This window comes from Hemitrygon akajei, chromosome 18 (genome assembly GCF_048418815.1).
Source record: "Hemitrygon akajei chromosome 18, sHemAka1.3, whole genome shotgun sequence".
In the NCBI taxonomy this organism is placed as follows: Eukaryota; Metazoa; Chordata; class Chondrichthyes; order Myliobatiformes; family Dasyatidae; genus Hemitrygon; species Hemitrygon akajei.
In genome coordinates, this window is record NC_133141.1 from 15266516 (window position 1) to 15282183 (window position 15668).

The 15668-nt window shown below is 42.6% G+C and overlaps 1 protein-coding gene across 2 annotated transcripts in view; it reads left to right on the forward strand.

Moving 5' to 3' along the window:
- Positions 1-15668, forward strand: part of LOC140741132 (receptor tyrosine-protein kinase erbB-4-like) — a 138778-nt gene that overhangs the window by 83701 nt on the left and 39409 nt on the right. For both annotated transcript variants that reach the window (XM_073070942.1, XM_073070941.1), the window contains exons 9-14: positions 6856-6976; positions 8348-8421; positions 9089-9179; positions 10752-10960; positions 14054-14186; positions 15438-15528. In XM_073070942.1, coding sequence (XP_072927043.1) covers positions 6856-6976; positions 8348-8421; positions 9089-9179; positions 10752-10960; positions 14054-14186; positions 15438-15528 — 719 coding nt within the window. The remainder of the gene's footprint in view (positions 1-6855; positions 6977-8347; positions 8422-9088; positions 9180-10751; positions 10961-14053; positions 14187-15437; positions 15529-15668) is intronic.

Here is a 15668-nt window from a genome sequence, read left to right on the forward strand (position 1 = left end):
TGAGACTGGCTTTTGGTGTGGGTGCACAGGTTTGACACTGGACAGTCACACTTCTAAACTCTTGGTGCCAGAGCTAACATGAAAAATCAGTACCTACTTAAAAGTATCAGAGCAAAAGAGAAATAGGTGTTTCATTTGAGATTATATACCCAGTTATTTGAAAATCCACCAGTTTTTACGAGGCAGTTGGCATGAATGTTCATGTGGCTCGGAGGACTGCCGTTATGGTTCAGAGTCAGGAAGCTGTTTCCTGGGCACAGATATCTGGACTGACAGTCAGTGTGAATACTGAGGGAATGCTGCATTATTGAAAGTGCTGTCTTTGAGCTGACTAATGAAATCATATTTGCCCACCTCAGGGTATTCATAAGGATTCCAGAACAAGAGATTTCTCTCTGGTAGCCTGGACCCAATATTTACCCTGAAGGAGACTCACTAAAACAGGCCAGTTGTTTGTGTACATGTTCTGTTTGTAGAATTTTGCTATGCACAATTTGGCTGCTGTGTTTCCCACATTACACTTCAAAGGATAGCTGTGAGGTGCTTTATGTGATTGTGAAAGATGCAACGCTTCCTTTTGCCTTTTTCCTTTACTTGGGCCATTGTGCATCATTTTCCTCAGGGAAGATCAAGCTGGCAGCAGTTTAGCAAAGCTGACCTTGTATTTGCAGGAACCTTCACTTCCTAGTGTTTCCTAGTTTGTAAGTCCATAGCCATGCATTATGTTCACGGTTCTGTGCCTTGTCAGATACAGTGGTGGGAACAGCTAAATTACTAGATTAGCAATAGAGACTTGAGTTCAAATCTCACAATGCCGTGTGTGGAATTGGGTATTGGTGTTGCTTTATTGTTGTTCCATGTACCAAGGTACGGTGAAAGTCTTGTCCTGCAATCTGTTTATACAAATCAAATCATTACACAGTGCATTGAGGTAGAATGAGGTAAAACAATAACAATGCAGAATAAAGTGTAAAAACTACTGAAAGAGTGCAGTGCAGGTAAACAATAAAGTGCAAGATCATAACGAGGTAGATTGTGAGGCCAAGAGTCCATCTTATCGTATCAGAGGTCAGTTCAAGAGTCTAAGACAGAGGGATAGACACTGCCCGTGAGCCTGGTGGTACATGTTTTCAGGCTATTGTATCTTGTGCCTGGTGGGGGAGGGGAGACTAGAGAACGTCCAGGGTTTTTGAGATCTTTGATTTTGCTGGTTGCTTTACTGAGACAGTGAGTAGTATAGACTGAGTTTACAGAGGGGAGGCTGGTCCCTGAAATGTGCAGAGCTGTGTCCGCATTTCTGCAAATTCTTGCAGCCATGTGCAGAGCTGTTGCCATATGAATGAATCTCAGAGTAGCATGTAGTGACATGTGTACTTTGATAATAAATTTACCTTGAACTTTGAAAGCTGTTATGCATCCAGACACAAAATTTGGTTATTAATCCAGAATTATTTGATGATCACAAAATTACTAGATTGTTGTAAATATGGTGAGAAGATTTGCCACCCTTACCAAGACAGGTCTGTATGTGACTCAGGCTCACCAGATATCGGATGACTCTGAACTGGCCCAGTACACCACTCAGTTAAATGTTGCATTTGCATTTCCAATGAAAAAAATAAGTAGAGTCCTTTTAGGCTGCTGCTCACTAACTGCATTGAGGGGTCCAGTCTTCAGTTGGGGCCAGCTAGGTCCTGATTCTTCTTTCGCAAGAGTTTAAGGGTTTTGCCAGAAGCCATGTCAAATTATTTTGTAAGAAGAGTATCACCACATGGGGTACTATTTGTATCTTTTTCAAGTCAATACAGAAAATGGTTCTTAAGGTCAGCATGCAGCCAAGAATGAGCAGATTGTCTTGTGAGGAAAGGTTAGAGAAGTCAGGTTTGTACTCATTGGAGTTTAGAAGTGTAAGAAGGGACTAGATTGAAATATAAGAGATTATGGGCTGTCATGGTGGGGTGGATGTGGAGAGGAGCATAGAACATAGTTCTGTGTACAGCACAGTACAGGCCCTTCAGCCCACAATAGTGTGCCAACCTTTTAACCTACTCCACAATAAATCGAACCCTTTCCTTCCTTTCCTCCCTTAATGGAGGAGTAAAATAGCCCTCCATTTTACTTTCATCCATTGTGCCTATCTAAGAGTCTCTTAAATGTCCCCAATGCTTCTCCATCTACCCCCACTCCATGTACCTACCACTTTCTGTATAAAAATCTTACCTCTGAAGCCTACTCTATATGTTCTTTCAAACACCTTAAACTTATGCCTCCTCAGATTAGCCATGTCAATCCTGGGAAAAAGTCTCTGGGATGTCCACTCAGTTTATGCCACTTATCATCTTGTACATCTCTATCAGGTCACCTCTTATCCTCCTTTGCTCCAAAGAGAAAGGCCCTAGCTTGCTCAACATTTCTTCATAAGACATGCTCTCTAATCCAGGCAGCATCCTAGTAAATCTCCTCTGCACCCTCTCTAAAGCTTCCACATCCTTCCTTTTAAATTGAGGCTAACAGAACTGAACACAGTACTCCAAGTATGGGCAAATCTGGAACCAGGGGTCACTGTAATAATAAGGGGTCCGGGGTCCCTCATTTCAGACAGGTAAGACACAATGCTTTCTCATAAGGTTGTGTTCTTTGGAACTCATTTCCTCAAAGGTCATTGGATGCAGTCTGAATATTGTTGACACAGAGACAGATAGATTTTTTCCTAACAAACGTGGAATGAAAAGCTCCCAGTGAAAAGTTGAGGTTACAGAAGGATCAAGTATGATTTTATCAAATGGCAGAGGTGGGTTGAGGGGTTGAGTCATTGTAGCAGACGAGTTAAAGTTTCTGGTCAGAACTGCTGGTCTTCTTCCTTTGCCACAACAAAAATTGCTGGCAGTTTGAGAAACTTTGCAGTTATGGTGAATGCTGAGTAGCAGTCCTTCCATTGAATGACATCTATTTAAACAGATGCCATGCTAGTGCTTGGCCATGGGATGTTGCTACCACACGGGACATTCTGAGAGAGGAGGTGATGTCAGGGAATAGATACAGTTCAATTACTCATCTGAGGCTGATTCTTTCATGTTGATTAAAAGGACTCTCTGATATTTGTATAATAGTGCAGGATCACTATAAAGTTGGTGCTGAATTGCGCTGTGCAACACTGAAGTTGTTTGGGCCTAGGTCTTGAGCCCAAATGTTGGGCTGGCGCTGAACTTGCAACCACCAAGCAAGATTTTAAATGTTAATATGAACCTCATCTCATTGGCAGCAAGAATTATAAAGCACATCCGGCAGATACGTTATTTTAATGTAATAAAGTACAATCAAAGTTAACATTACATATAAAGCAAATAGACTACAATATAGGAGACACAAGGGGTTGCAGATGCTGTAATCTGGAGCAAAAATCAAGTTGCTGGAAGAATTCAGTGTGTCAGGCAGTATGTATAGAAGTAGAGGGATAGTCCAGTGTAAAAGAGAAAAAACTTCAAAGTTGGCATCTGTACAATACTACAAAGCTAGGAATATGATGTAGAGTCAAAGGAAGAAAATTGATTGACTCACCATTCTTCACAATTATGGGAAAGAGTAATCAGGATGGATGCCATTCTAGGATTGGCAGGGAGACACTGCTAATCCAAGGATTGATGGAGAAAGACAGAGCTGTATTATAGAATCAGGCACAGACTGTTTGTGCTGGAGATGAGGGAGGCCATGAGTATTATAACCTCAGGAGTGGACTTGATGCTTAGAAACAGGGTAAGAGATTAGTGTTTGCTGTTTAACCTAATTTTGGTGTTTACATTTGAAAAAATGGGGCAATGATTATTCAAGAATGCTATGTTCACTGTGGATTCTTTGCATCCTACAAAATCCATTTGTTAATGTTCTAAATAGGAGGAAATCTGCCAAGTTTTTACCTAGTCTGGTCTATGTCTGTCTTTCGACCCAACCATCTTGACTCTTAACTGCCTTCTCTGTTCAGAGAAATTAGGAAGGAACAATAAATACTGGCACCGCCAGTAACACCTACATCCTGTGAATGGATATTTTACCAATATTATTTGCAAAGTGTGCAGACAAATGCATATAAAACTCTGGGAACTCTAACAAGGTTTATCCAAAGACCATTTTTCTGGAACGTTATATAAATATCAGTTGCATTCCAGAAAGCAGTTAGACACAAGGCACAATCCTCAAAGTTTTAACGGGCTTAAATCATTGTTCAAAACCTGAATTATATATGGGGCAATTGCAGAGAGACTGTGCTGAATTAATGATAATATTGCATTGTAATATTTAAAAACATTGTTAAAAATTACCAAACCAGACCCAAAACTACTGGCTTACTTTACCATGATCAAAATGTTTAATTGTAATGTTTTTCAGTTTCCAGTCTAGCTTTAGCAATTTTGTTAATTTATATATCTGCTTCAACAACTTGGCTGAATCCTGTTACTGTTCATGGTATTTTGACATCATTGGGCTGTATCATGCCTCAGTGTTCTGTGCATTTTAAGAGTCTGGAGCCTCATTTTAGCCATATCAAAGCACTCATAAAATGCAAACTGTTTTGCCTTCTGATATGTGACACAAACCTATTAATGAAAGTGAATCCGGGATTGAAAGGTTTGTCATGTGAGGAGCTTTTGGTAGTTCTGAGCCTCTACTCACTGGAATTCATAAGAATGAGGGGAGACCTCATTGAAACCTATCAAACGTTGAAGGGTCTCGGTACAGTGGATGTGGAGAGGATGTTTCCTATGGTGGGGGAGTCTCAAGACCAAGGGACACAGCCTCAGAATAGAGGAGCGTCCTTTTAGAATGGAGATGAGTAGGAATTTCTTTAGCCAGAGAGACGTGAATCTGTGGAATTCGTTGCCACAGACAGAGAGTTGTGGAGGCCAAGTCATTGGGTATATTTAAGGCAGAGGTTAATAGAGTCTTGATTAGTCAGGGCATGAACCTTACGAGCCTGATTGAATTTTTTGAGGATGTGACTAAACACATTGATGATGGTAGAGCAGTAGATGTATATGGATTTCAGCAAGGCATTTGATAAGGTACCCCATGCAAGGCTTATTGAGAAAGTAAGGAGGCATGGGATCCAAGGGGACCATGCTTTGTGGATCCAGAACTGGCTTGCCCACAGAAGGCAAAGAGTGGTTGTAGACAGGTCATATTCTGCATGGAGGTCGGTCACCAGTGGAGTGCCTCAGGGATCTCTTCTGGGACCCTTACTCTTCGTGATTTTTATAAATGACCTGGATGAGGAAGTGGAGGGGTGGATTAGTAAATTTGCTGATGACACAAAGGTTGGAGGTGTAGTGGATAGTGTGGAGGGCTGTCAGAGGTTACAGCGGGACATTGATAGGATGCAAAACTGGACTGAGAAGTGGCAGATGGAGTTCAACCCAGATAAGTGTGAAGTGGTTCATTTTGGTAGGTCAAATATGATGGCAGAATATAGTATTAATGGTAAGACTCTTGGCAGTGTGGAGGATCAGAGGGATCTTGGGCTCTGAGTCCATAGGACACTCAAAGCTGCTACGCAGGTTGACTCTGTGGTTAAGAAGGCATACGGTGTATTGGCCTTCATCAACCGTGGGATTGAGTTCAAGAGCTGAGACGCTATATTGTAACCGCTCTGTGCCATTGGCTACATTCAGAGGAGATGTCGGGTAAGTTTTTTACGCAGAGAGTGGTGAGTGAATGGAATGGGCTGCTGGCAACAGTGGTGGAGGTGGATACGATAGGGTCTTCTAAGAGACTCCTGGATAGGTACACGGAGCTTAGAGAAATAGAGGGCTATGGATAAGCCTAAGTAACTTTTAAGGTAGGGTCATGTTCGGCACAACTTTGAGGGCCAAAGGGCCTGTGTTGTGTTGTAGGTTTTCTATGTTTCTATGTTTCAGGACCCAGTTGTTTAAACCATTGCTCAGGATTTCCTAGTATATCTGAATGATACACTCTGACAGAAGCGTCCACTATAATTAACACTGAAAGCTGGAGGTGAGCTAAGTGAGAGGGCCCCTTTGAATATCATTTTGCAAAACGCTTGGAGTTTCCCGACATTATTGCTGCAGCACCACCTTCAGGTTATAGAGGGCACTACAAGTTGGACCATCCAGCATCCATTTTCTGCACACATGTAAACAACCATCAATGGTACTTTAATTGATGGGCAGACTTCATTCCCTTTATTTATTTTTTTGTCATTTTACCCTTTGCTGTCTCTTTGTTTGATGCATTCTTACAGGTGGATACGTAATAAAAGCCCGGACAGACACTTTGTGGATATTTTTAACAAGTGATTACTACTTTGGTTGGGATAATTAACTTGGGAGTTAAAGATTTGAAGGGCAAGAGAACTTGCATTTCAATAGCACTTTTTATGGCCTTGAAATGACCCAGATTCTTCAAATCTGATAAGAGTACCTCCTAAGTCTGGTTATAATTGCAAGACACCCATTCTGTGGGCAGCAATCTCCCAGAAGCAGCAATTGGATCAGCCTCAGATAATCTGTTTCAGAGATTTGATTGAGGGATAAACATTGGGAGAAACATTGGAGAGATCTTATCTATCTTATTCAGAAGCTAAGACCTCCAATAAAACAGCACTGCACGTGTGACAGCGTTTGTTGTGTGCACAAGTCTCTGAAGTGGAACAAGTCTTCAGGGAATTTTGGACACGCTGATGTCCTCTGGTTAAGAGCAACACAAGCCTTGTGCTGCTGTCCACAAATACTAAGTATTGCCACTTAGTGAACTGACTGCCAGACTCCAGAGGGCATCGGTTCTTGGAGGATCTCCACCCAGTACATTTCCTCAAATGTCCCTTCTGCTTCCTTGTTTGCACAGCTTGCGAAGGTACTGGGGCTGGCAATCGATATCAGACTGTGGATTCAAAAAACATCGACAAGTTCATCAACTGCACCAAGATCACCGGCAACCTTGATTTCCTCATCACGGGGATCGAGGGGTAAGAAGCACTGACATTCCCCTGGATGGAAATGACAGGCGGTGTAATACTGAGAACACTGTGTAACCCTGGTGATGGAGAGGCATGCGGCCTTGCTTGTGTGCATCATCAGTCTCAGTTATGTAAGGAAGTACATGTAACACACACCAAATGCTGGAGTAACTCAGCAGGTCAGGCAGCATCTATGGAAAAGAGTACAGTCAACGTTTCGGGCCAAGATCCTTCATCAGGTCTGGAGAAAAAAAGGTCAGGAGTCAAAGTACTCTCCAGTCCTGCTAAAGTGTCTCAGCCCGAAATGTCGACTGTACTCTTTTCCTAAATGCTGCCTGGCTTGCTACGTTCCTCCAGCACTTTGTGTGTGTTGCCTGGATTTCCAGCATCTGCAAATTTTCTCTTGTTTGTGAAGGAAGTACATGCTGCGGCTTGGGGAATGCACAGTGATAGGGGTGTAAAAAAAAGATTGCAAGAGAAGCTGGAGTCAGTCCCATCCTGTGCAAATCTTGGTTCAAGTTTGTCATTTTGAAGGAGCTGGGACCATGGTAACTTTTTCAGCTTGCTTGGTGGATGTTGTGAAGGAGAGCTGAATGGTAAATAAGAGAGTGTTTCTCTCACCAAATCACATCTCCCAGCAATGTACCCTCCCTGTTGTCTTTAAGTTACAATCACAGAATTGTTCAGCAAGGAGTCCACATCAACTCCTTATAAAGTCTTGCAATCAGTCCCATTCCCAGTAGCCTTATGAATTATCCTTCCTTCAGTGTCTTTCTGATTCCCCTTTGAAAGCTGTGATTGACTCTGTTTCCAAACCATAACCAGACTTAGCATAAACAAGAAGATTTTCCTCATGTCCTTATTTTACTTTGAACTGGTGTCCCTCGGAACCATTGCAGTGAACCTCTTCCATGCCCTTTCTAAGAACCTCACATCCTTCCTGAAAGATGTGACCAGGATTGGATGTAATACTCTGATTGTGTCCTAAAACAATCAGGTCAGTTGTAACCATCCAACCACTGATCTGACTGACGTCAAACCCAAGATCTTTGGTTTGTCTCTTATCAACCAAGTTATTTGAGTAGCTCGTTGGAGTCGCACCTCATGACAATAAACCATTTTCAACTCTCATTGAAGCATCAATTAAAATCAGTTGAAAACTACCCTCTTCCTCCAAGCTTTCAATTTGTTTGAATACAGCGTTCAGAAGTGTTTTTATATATTTGAGATTTGACAGCAGGGAGTTGCTTCAATATGGAATTATCCCAGTGTTTTGAGACTTTTTCCCAAGTACTTTTGCTGATGAATTAGATTTTTAAGGGCTGGACAAATCTTTAATTTTCCAATTGAATTTTCCCCTGCCTTTTTACCTGGTTTTAGGGACCCGTACCACAAAACTGCACGTCTGGATCCAGAAAAGCTGAAGGTATTTCAGACTGTTCAGGAGATAACAGGTAGGCACCTTAAAAAGATGGTTAAAGTTCTGGTGTGGGACCTAGTAGCTCAATCTTAATCTAAGGTGACTCTTCAGGTTCAAAGCTGTTCTGGATTACTGTCGAGGGGATCTGCCTGGGGCTGTAAAAAACTGCTATCCATTTCTGATTTACCTCAAGCCCCAGCCCACTCTGGTACTGGCCTAATGGACATGGAGTTCATGATATGATTGTATGTTGCTTTTCCTTAGATTAAGCAAGGGTCTGCGGTGTTTAAGTGCCGCCCTTGTAACCTGCTCCAGATGTACTGTTCTGATAGTGTTCCAGCTTCTGTCAGTACACAGGCCTGACTGGCTGAACATTAGTGCTAACACAGTGAGGCTCATTCCAGCCACAGGCCCAAAGGGTTGCTGAGTGAGTGCATTAGGCCTCCAAAGCAGATAAAGGGGCAGAGTGGGGGCAAAAGTAACATTCACCCACAGGCCTTTCCTGTCTATGTCTTTACCGGATACTGACAGAAGACTGTATTCTCAAGCAAGCATTAAAAGAAGGCTTAAAGAAAGAGTCTTGCACTATAGGCTATTTGGAACGATTTAAGGCAGAAACATATTGAATCTGGACTGGTGTTTGAGAGTATGATCAGCTCACTGGTATTTCAAATCACTTAATGTGTTCTTCCCATTTTCAGGTTACTTGAATATCCAGTCCTGGCCAGAAAGCCTGGAGAATTTCAGTGTCTTTTCCAATCTAACTACTATTGGAGGAAGGACACTTTACAAGTAAGCACTCTAAGAAGCTGTGCATGAAAAGATAGATAGATAGATAGATAGATAGATACTTTATTCATCCCCATGGGGAAATTCAACATTTTTCCAATGTCCCATACACTTGTTATAGCAAAAAACTCATTACATACAATACTTAACTCAGTAATAATATGATATGCATCTAAAACACTAACTCAAAAAGCATTAATAATAGCTTTAAAAAAAGTTCTTAAGTCCTGGCAGTTGAATTGTAAAGCCTAATGGCATTGGGGAGTATTGACCTCTTCATCCTGTCTGAGGAGCATTGCATCGACAGTAACCTGTCGCTGAAACTGCTTCTCTGTCTCTGGATGGTGCTATGTAGAGGATGTTCAGGGTTTTCCATAATTGACCGTAGCCTACTCAGCGCCCTTCGCTCAGCTACCGATGTTAAACTCTCCAGTACTTTGCCCACGACAGAGCCCGCCTTCCTTATCAGCTTATTAAGACGTGAGGCGTCCTTCTTCTTAATGCTTCCTCCCCAACACGCCACCACAAAGAAGAGGGCGCTCTCAACAACTGACCTATAGAACATCATCAGCATCTCACTGCAGACATTGAATGACGCCAACCTTCTAAGGAAGTACAGTCGACTCTGTGCCTTCCTGCACAAGGCATCTGTGTTGGCAGTCCAGTCTAGCTTCTCGTCCAACTGTACTCCCAGATACTTGTAGGTCTTAACCTGCTCCACACATTCTCCATTAATGATCACTGGCTCCATATGAGGCCTAGATCTCCTAAAGTCCACCACCATCTCCTTGGTCTTGGTGACATTGAGACATTGAAAAGTGCAGTGCTGTGCCGATTGTTGGTTGTGGGTGGCGTGTCATTTACAAATTGCGCGACAGCTCATCGTTTGTGGAAATCGGGTTAGAATCAGATGGGCTCTGGACGTTTGTCCCTTCACTCAGTCCACCCCCTTCTTCCTCCTCATTGCCGTCCTTCTTCCCCGTGCTCACTTTCAGAAAGTGAAGAGCAGATTGTTGGGCAAAGTACTGGTTCATGTGGATTGTAGTAACCCTCCAATCCAGGGCCATTAGAAGAGATCATGAAACAAATGAGCTCTATTTATCACATGTACATTGAAACATACAGTGAAACGCATTGTTTGTGGCAATGACCAACACAGTCCAAGGATGTCTTAGTGCCCACAAGTGTTGCCATGATTCCGGTACCCACAGCCAACTAATACCAACTCGGGCATCTTTGAAATGTGGGAGGAAGCTCAAGTGGTCATAGGGAGATCTCCTTACAGGACAGCAACTGGAATTGAACCTCAACCACTGCAGCTTGGGGTGACGAGGCAGGGAGGTGAGAAGAGAGTCTTGTTACATTTTCTGCCCTGATGCACTGTGGGAATGGGCCCATGAGGACCTGGCAAAAGCTCCAATGCATCAGTGTACTGGAATGTGGGATTCCCTCCACAGTCAGTTGCTGGTCAGTGTTTTATTGTGAGTACCGGGGGAAGCGTTGGGCAAAATTAAGTGGGGAGCGACCAGAACAGAGCTCCTGACCTCTCACTCGACTCCCTGGTGTCTTTTCTAGCCGCGGCTTGTCCTTGATGATCATGAAGCTGCAGAATGTGACGTCTCTTGGGTTTCAATCACTGAAGGAAATTGGCGCTGGGAATGTGTATGTGGCCTACAATAAGCAGCTCTGCTACTACAACACGCTGAATTGGACAGTGCTGTATCGCCTGAGGGCTCCCCCTCAGTCCCCAATCATCAAGGAAAACAAGCAAGGAAGAATCTGCCGTGAGTGAGCTTGGGATAGTGGGAGTGATCACGGGGTGTGGTAAGTGGGTAATGCAGGATGGTGGTGGTGGGGAACAGCATTCTCTCCACAGCTCAACAACTTGCATTTACTCTACCACCTTTCTCTATACCTTGTCAGAGGAGCAATAATTTGATGAATTTTGACACCCAGCCATGTATGTGGTCAGGCTATTGTTACGAACCCCGTAACTGGGTGTGTTACCAGCAAAGATAGAAGTGTCCGTTGGAGTCTGGTGATACTATTTTCAACAGTATTTATTAGTAAAAATACACAAAAATAATATCAATGCAAATATACAGATAATATACGTCATCAATACTAAACCTAAAAGTGCGGGTATAATAATAATCAATAAGAAATAAGCTCTATCGTTGTCTAGGGGATAATGAATTGTCAGATGGAAATATAAAGTTCAGTTCAGTTCATGCCGGCTGCGGTAGTTGTTGGTCGCGGTGTTTCAATTGTTGGAGAGAGAGAGAAAGAGAACAGTAACAGCTATTGACTTGCCAACTTTCCTTTACGATTTTTGATCCGTCAATGCGTTGTTGCTGTGGCCATTCACGTATGACCCCTCCGACCTTTAGCTAGACCGTTCTTCCGTGGTGGACTCGTCACCCAGGCAAGGGTGGACACACACACAAGCCCCCACCGGTCTCGCTACAAAAACCCTGTGAGTTAAAATTTACCGACCCTCCGTTCGGTTTCCGGTCTCCCACCCTGTCTCGTGGGGGTTCTGATGCTCACTAGCGTTCCTCCTGGTGCGTCTGAGGGGTGTTCCCCAGACCTTACTTTTATCCCCACTCAGGTGTCAATCAGGTTGAGATGATGTAACCCATCAAACTAGCCCACTCTGGTTGCCCCCTGAGGGGTTTCAATGAATAGAACAGTACCAAGTACACAAACCTTCTCCAAAAGACACTAGCAGTAATCAATGGTTCCGCTCTCTTTTGTTGGTAGGAGACATTCCACTTTGTGTATCTCTGAATTGTCTCTCTCATTAATTTTCATGAGCTGTTATCAATAACAACTGCCCTGGCAGCTTTCCTGTGTCTCTCTCACTTCCTTGATAACAGCATCGGAATAGTAGCGATTTGCGATTCTCCAAAGGGGGGGGGAATTGGCGATTCTGTACCCTTCTGCCCATCAGAGTTGTTCATCATTCTTAACACTATCAAAAACTTGGTCAAAGGGGTAGGTTTTACAGAGAGATGGAAAGGGTGGGAGAGGTTGCAGAGGTTTTGGGAGAGAATTCCAGAGTTGGAAAGACAACCACCATTAACGTTGTTTAGGTAGCAGAGGATAGGATTTGAGCACAATAACAATGATAAAAAATGATAAACTCCCAGGATCAAATGATTCCCAACCCATGGTTCAAAGGACCTTGGTGACAACATTGCATGACCATTCAAAGTTTTCTTTATTTGGAAACTGCTCCTATTAGATAAAAATTTTGTATGTATTATTCTTCTTTACAGAAAAAATGAGAAAAGCAAATCAGGAATCTGAGATCAGTTAACCTTCCAGTGGTTGGGAAGTTCCTAGTGTTTACATGTGAAGATAGTGACTAAACCTCCTGAAAATTTTTAGTTGATCAAAGGAGGACAGCATAGATTTATAAAGGATAGATCATTTCACAAATGTGATTGAATTTTGTGTGGAGGTTACTAAATCAGTGGATGGGAATGTTGATGGATGATACTTATATGGATTTTCCATTTGATGAAATCAACTAAAAGTTGAAGCTCATGGAATGGAAGGCCCATTATTGAGCAGGCTGGGAGATTAGCCGAGGGCAGGAGACAGCGACTAGCTATTACTCACATTAGCACGATGTGACCAATGATAGCCCATAAGGATCTGCTTTGTTAACATAACTATTCACCATATTTATAAATGATTTGCATGGGAGAGGAAGTTATGTACCTAAGTAAAACAGCATCCATCATCAGGGACCCCCACCACCCAGGTCATGCTCTCTTCTTGCTGTTGCCATCAGGAAGGAGATAGAGGAGTAGTTATTACTCCCCAACCGTGAGGATCTTGAACTAGAGGGGATAACTTCATTCACCCAACCCTACACTGAACTGTTCCCACAAACTATGGACTCACTTTCAAAGACTCTTCATCTTATGTTCTCCATATTTATTGCTTATTTATTTTTTATTATCATTATTTTGTTGTACTTTTTACTTTTTGTATTTGAATAGTTTGTTGTTTTCTGTATATTGGTTGTTTGTTTGTCTTGTGTGCATTTTTTCATTGATTATATTGTGTTTCTTTGTACATACTGTGAATGCCCACAAGAAAACAGATCTTAGGTTTGTATATAGTGACATATATGTACTTTGATAATAAATTTACTTTGAACTTTGAAGTCTCCTGATGGCACAAAGATAGGCAGCATTATAAACAAAGATGGAAGCATTAAATTGTGAAAAGATACAAATAGATTAAGCTAATACTGGAAACTATGGCAAACTGATTGAGTCTGAGAGAGCTGGGGAGGAAATTGGGTGTAGCAATATCACACTATTTCCTGAAGATGAATCAGCTACTGGGGTCCTCTTTGGTTCTTCATGGGTAAAAGGGTTAAGGGATAAAGAGGTTAAAGGTGAGATAATGGGGTTGTAAACAACATCAGACATAACTGAATGGTGGAGTAGACTTAATGGGCCAATGGCCTGATTCTGGTCTTAAACCCAAATCCTGTGGCACTCTGTATTTCCAGATGAGGCACAAGTTGGATGCTGTGGTAGTTTCAGAAAGGAACTGAGAGAGGGAAGTTGGTGGTGAAGTCCCTCTAATTTAGTAAGAGGTGTGAAAAATTCCTCTGGAAGGTGTGATTCTTTGCTGATCCCACAGATGACCTTTGGAAGTTTGTTGTGACTCTTCCAGATATCTCAGATAGAAACTCATTTCACCTTTGGCCTTCTGATTGCCTTGAGGATATTCTTAAATTTAGAAAACAATATCTGTGCCCTTTGCTAAAGGTGCTTCATAGAATTGAGCTAGGTTTAATCCTGGATTAAATTTGTTGCATGCTTGTGCTGATGTTATTTTTTTCCCCACAGAGGCAGAAAAGAAGGTGTGTGATCCCTTGTGTTCTAGTGATGGTTGCTGGGGTCCAGGCCCAAGCCAGTGTTTATCCTGTGCCTTCTATAGACGTGGTGGAACCTGTGTGAGCAGCTGCCATTTCCAGGAGGGGTAAGTGACTGTAACACTCACTGTATGATTGGTAGTCACTTCCTGAAATACATTACTGTTACTCTTGATGCCTGTTCATTTCTCATTTCCCTTCATCTACTAAATTGTAGTCTTTACCTCAAGAATACCACAGTCCTATCTAATTTGGTAAGTGGTGTGAAACATTCCTCTGGAAGCTGTGAGTTAGCTCAAAATTGGCTAATGCTGGAAATCTGAAGTAAAATTAGAAAGTGCTAGAAATACTCAGCATTTGCAGTAAAAGGAAACAGTTAATGTTTCAGGTCAAAGACGTTTCATCAGTATTTTCACCTGCTCATTTGTCAGCGTTTCCTGTCAATTTGCTCTCAACCTCTGAAGTAGGTCTGCTACTCCTCCAACCCAACCTGCAAAGCATCTCATTTCAAGTTTAATTTTAATGATAACGTCCTTCTGAAATGTCCCAGAAGGCTTCACATTCCAGGAATTACTTGCTGTTGTAATGTAAGGAACTTTACATCCACAAACAGCAGTGAACTGAAGAATAAATGAAGCCATTGTTCAGCGGGATAAAGGTGAAAGGGTGTGTCGGGACCTGAGGCCATTGGGCTCCAGATAGACTCAAATGGGTTTGTAACATTCAGCTGAATGACTGGAAACAGGACATGGGGCCACGGTCTCACCTGAAAGGTGACACCAGGGAGGAGATGGCATGAACAGCAGAGATAGGTTTAGGAGGAAGCACACAAGGGAGGAAAGAATAGGAGATGGTGATAGGGGGGAAAAGATGAAATCGTGTGGGAGGAGAAATGCTGGCACAGAGCAACAGCTTCTTCGTGTGCTGAAAATTCTACTGAGTCAAAAAGACGCAGGCATCCCCAGGCATCTGTGACTTAGCTTGCAACAGTTGGAGAAGGCTGTTGGCTAAGTTGTTTGAGACAGGGACTCTGGCTTGTGCAGAGGAGTGCAAGGCTGCTGGAGTGTGGGCCAGTATTCAGATCTGTACTCACCCGTTCTGATACTGCAACTGTGTAGTTACATATGAATTAAGAGCAGGAGTCAGCCACTCCACCTCTTGAGCCTCATCTGTCATTCAATAATCACCTCATGGCTGATTTGATTATAACCTCATACTGTGTTCCCACCTACCTTTGGTAACATTTGACCCTCTTGCTTATCAACAATAAGTTCATGGCTGGATGTGAAGATCAAAGGTGTAAATCCGGTGTCAATGGTGTTACGGAATCAGTATATACACTACTGTTCTCTCCACAGAGCGCAACGAGAGTACGCCGAGGGCTCCACGTGTATGCCATGTCACCCAGAGTGCAAGAAGATCAAGGGAGGACCCACCTGCAATGGAACGGTAAGGGGAAACCTGGAGTAGAACTGAACCGAATTTTTGCTTTGGTTTTCATATTCCATGTTCAGTTGCTTCTGGATTGTGAAAGTGTGGTGGAGATTGATACCGTTTCTTGTCTGGAGACATCTGCAAATTCCTGTACA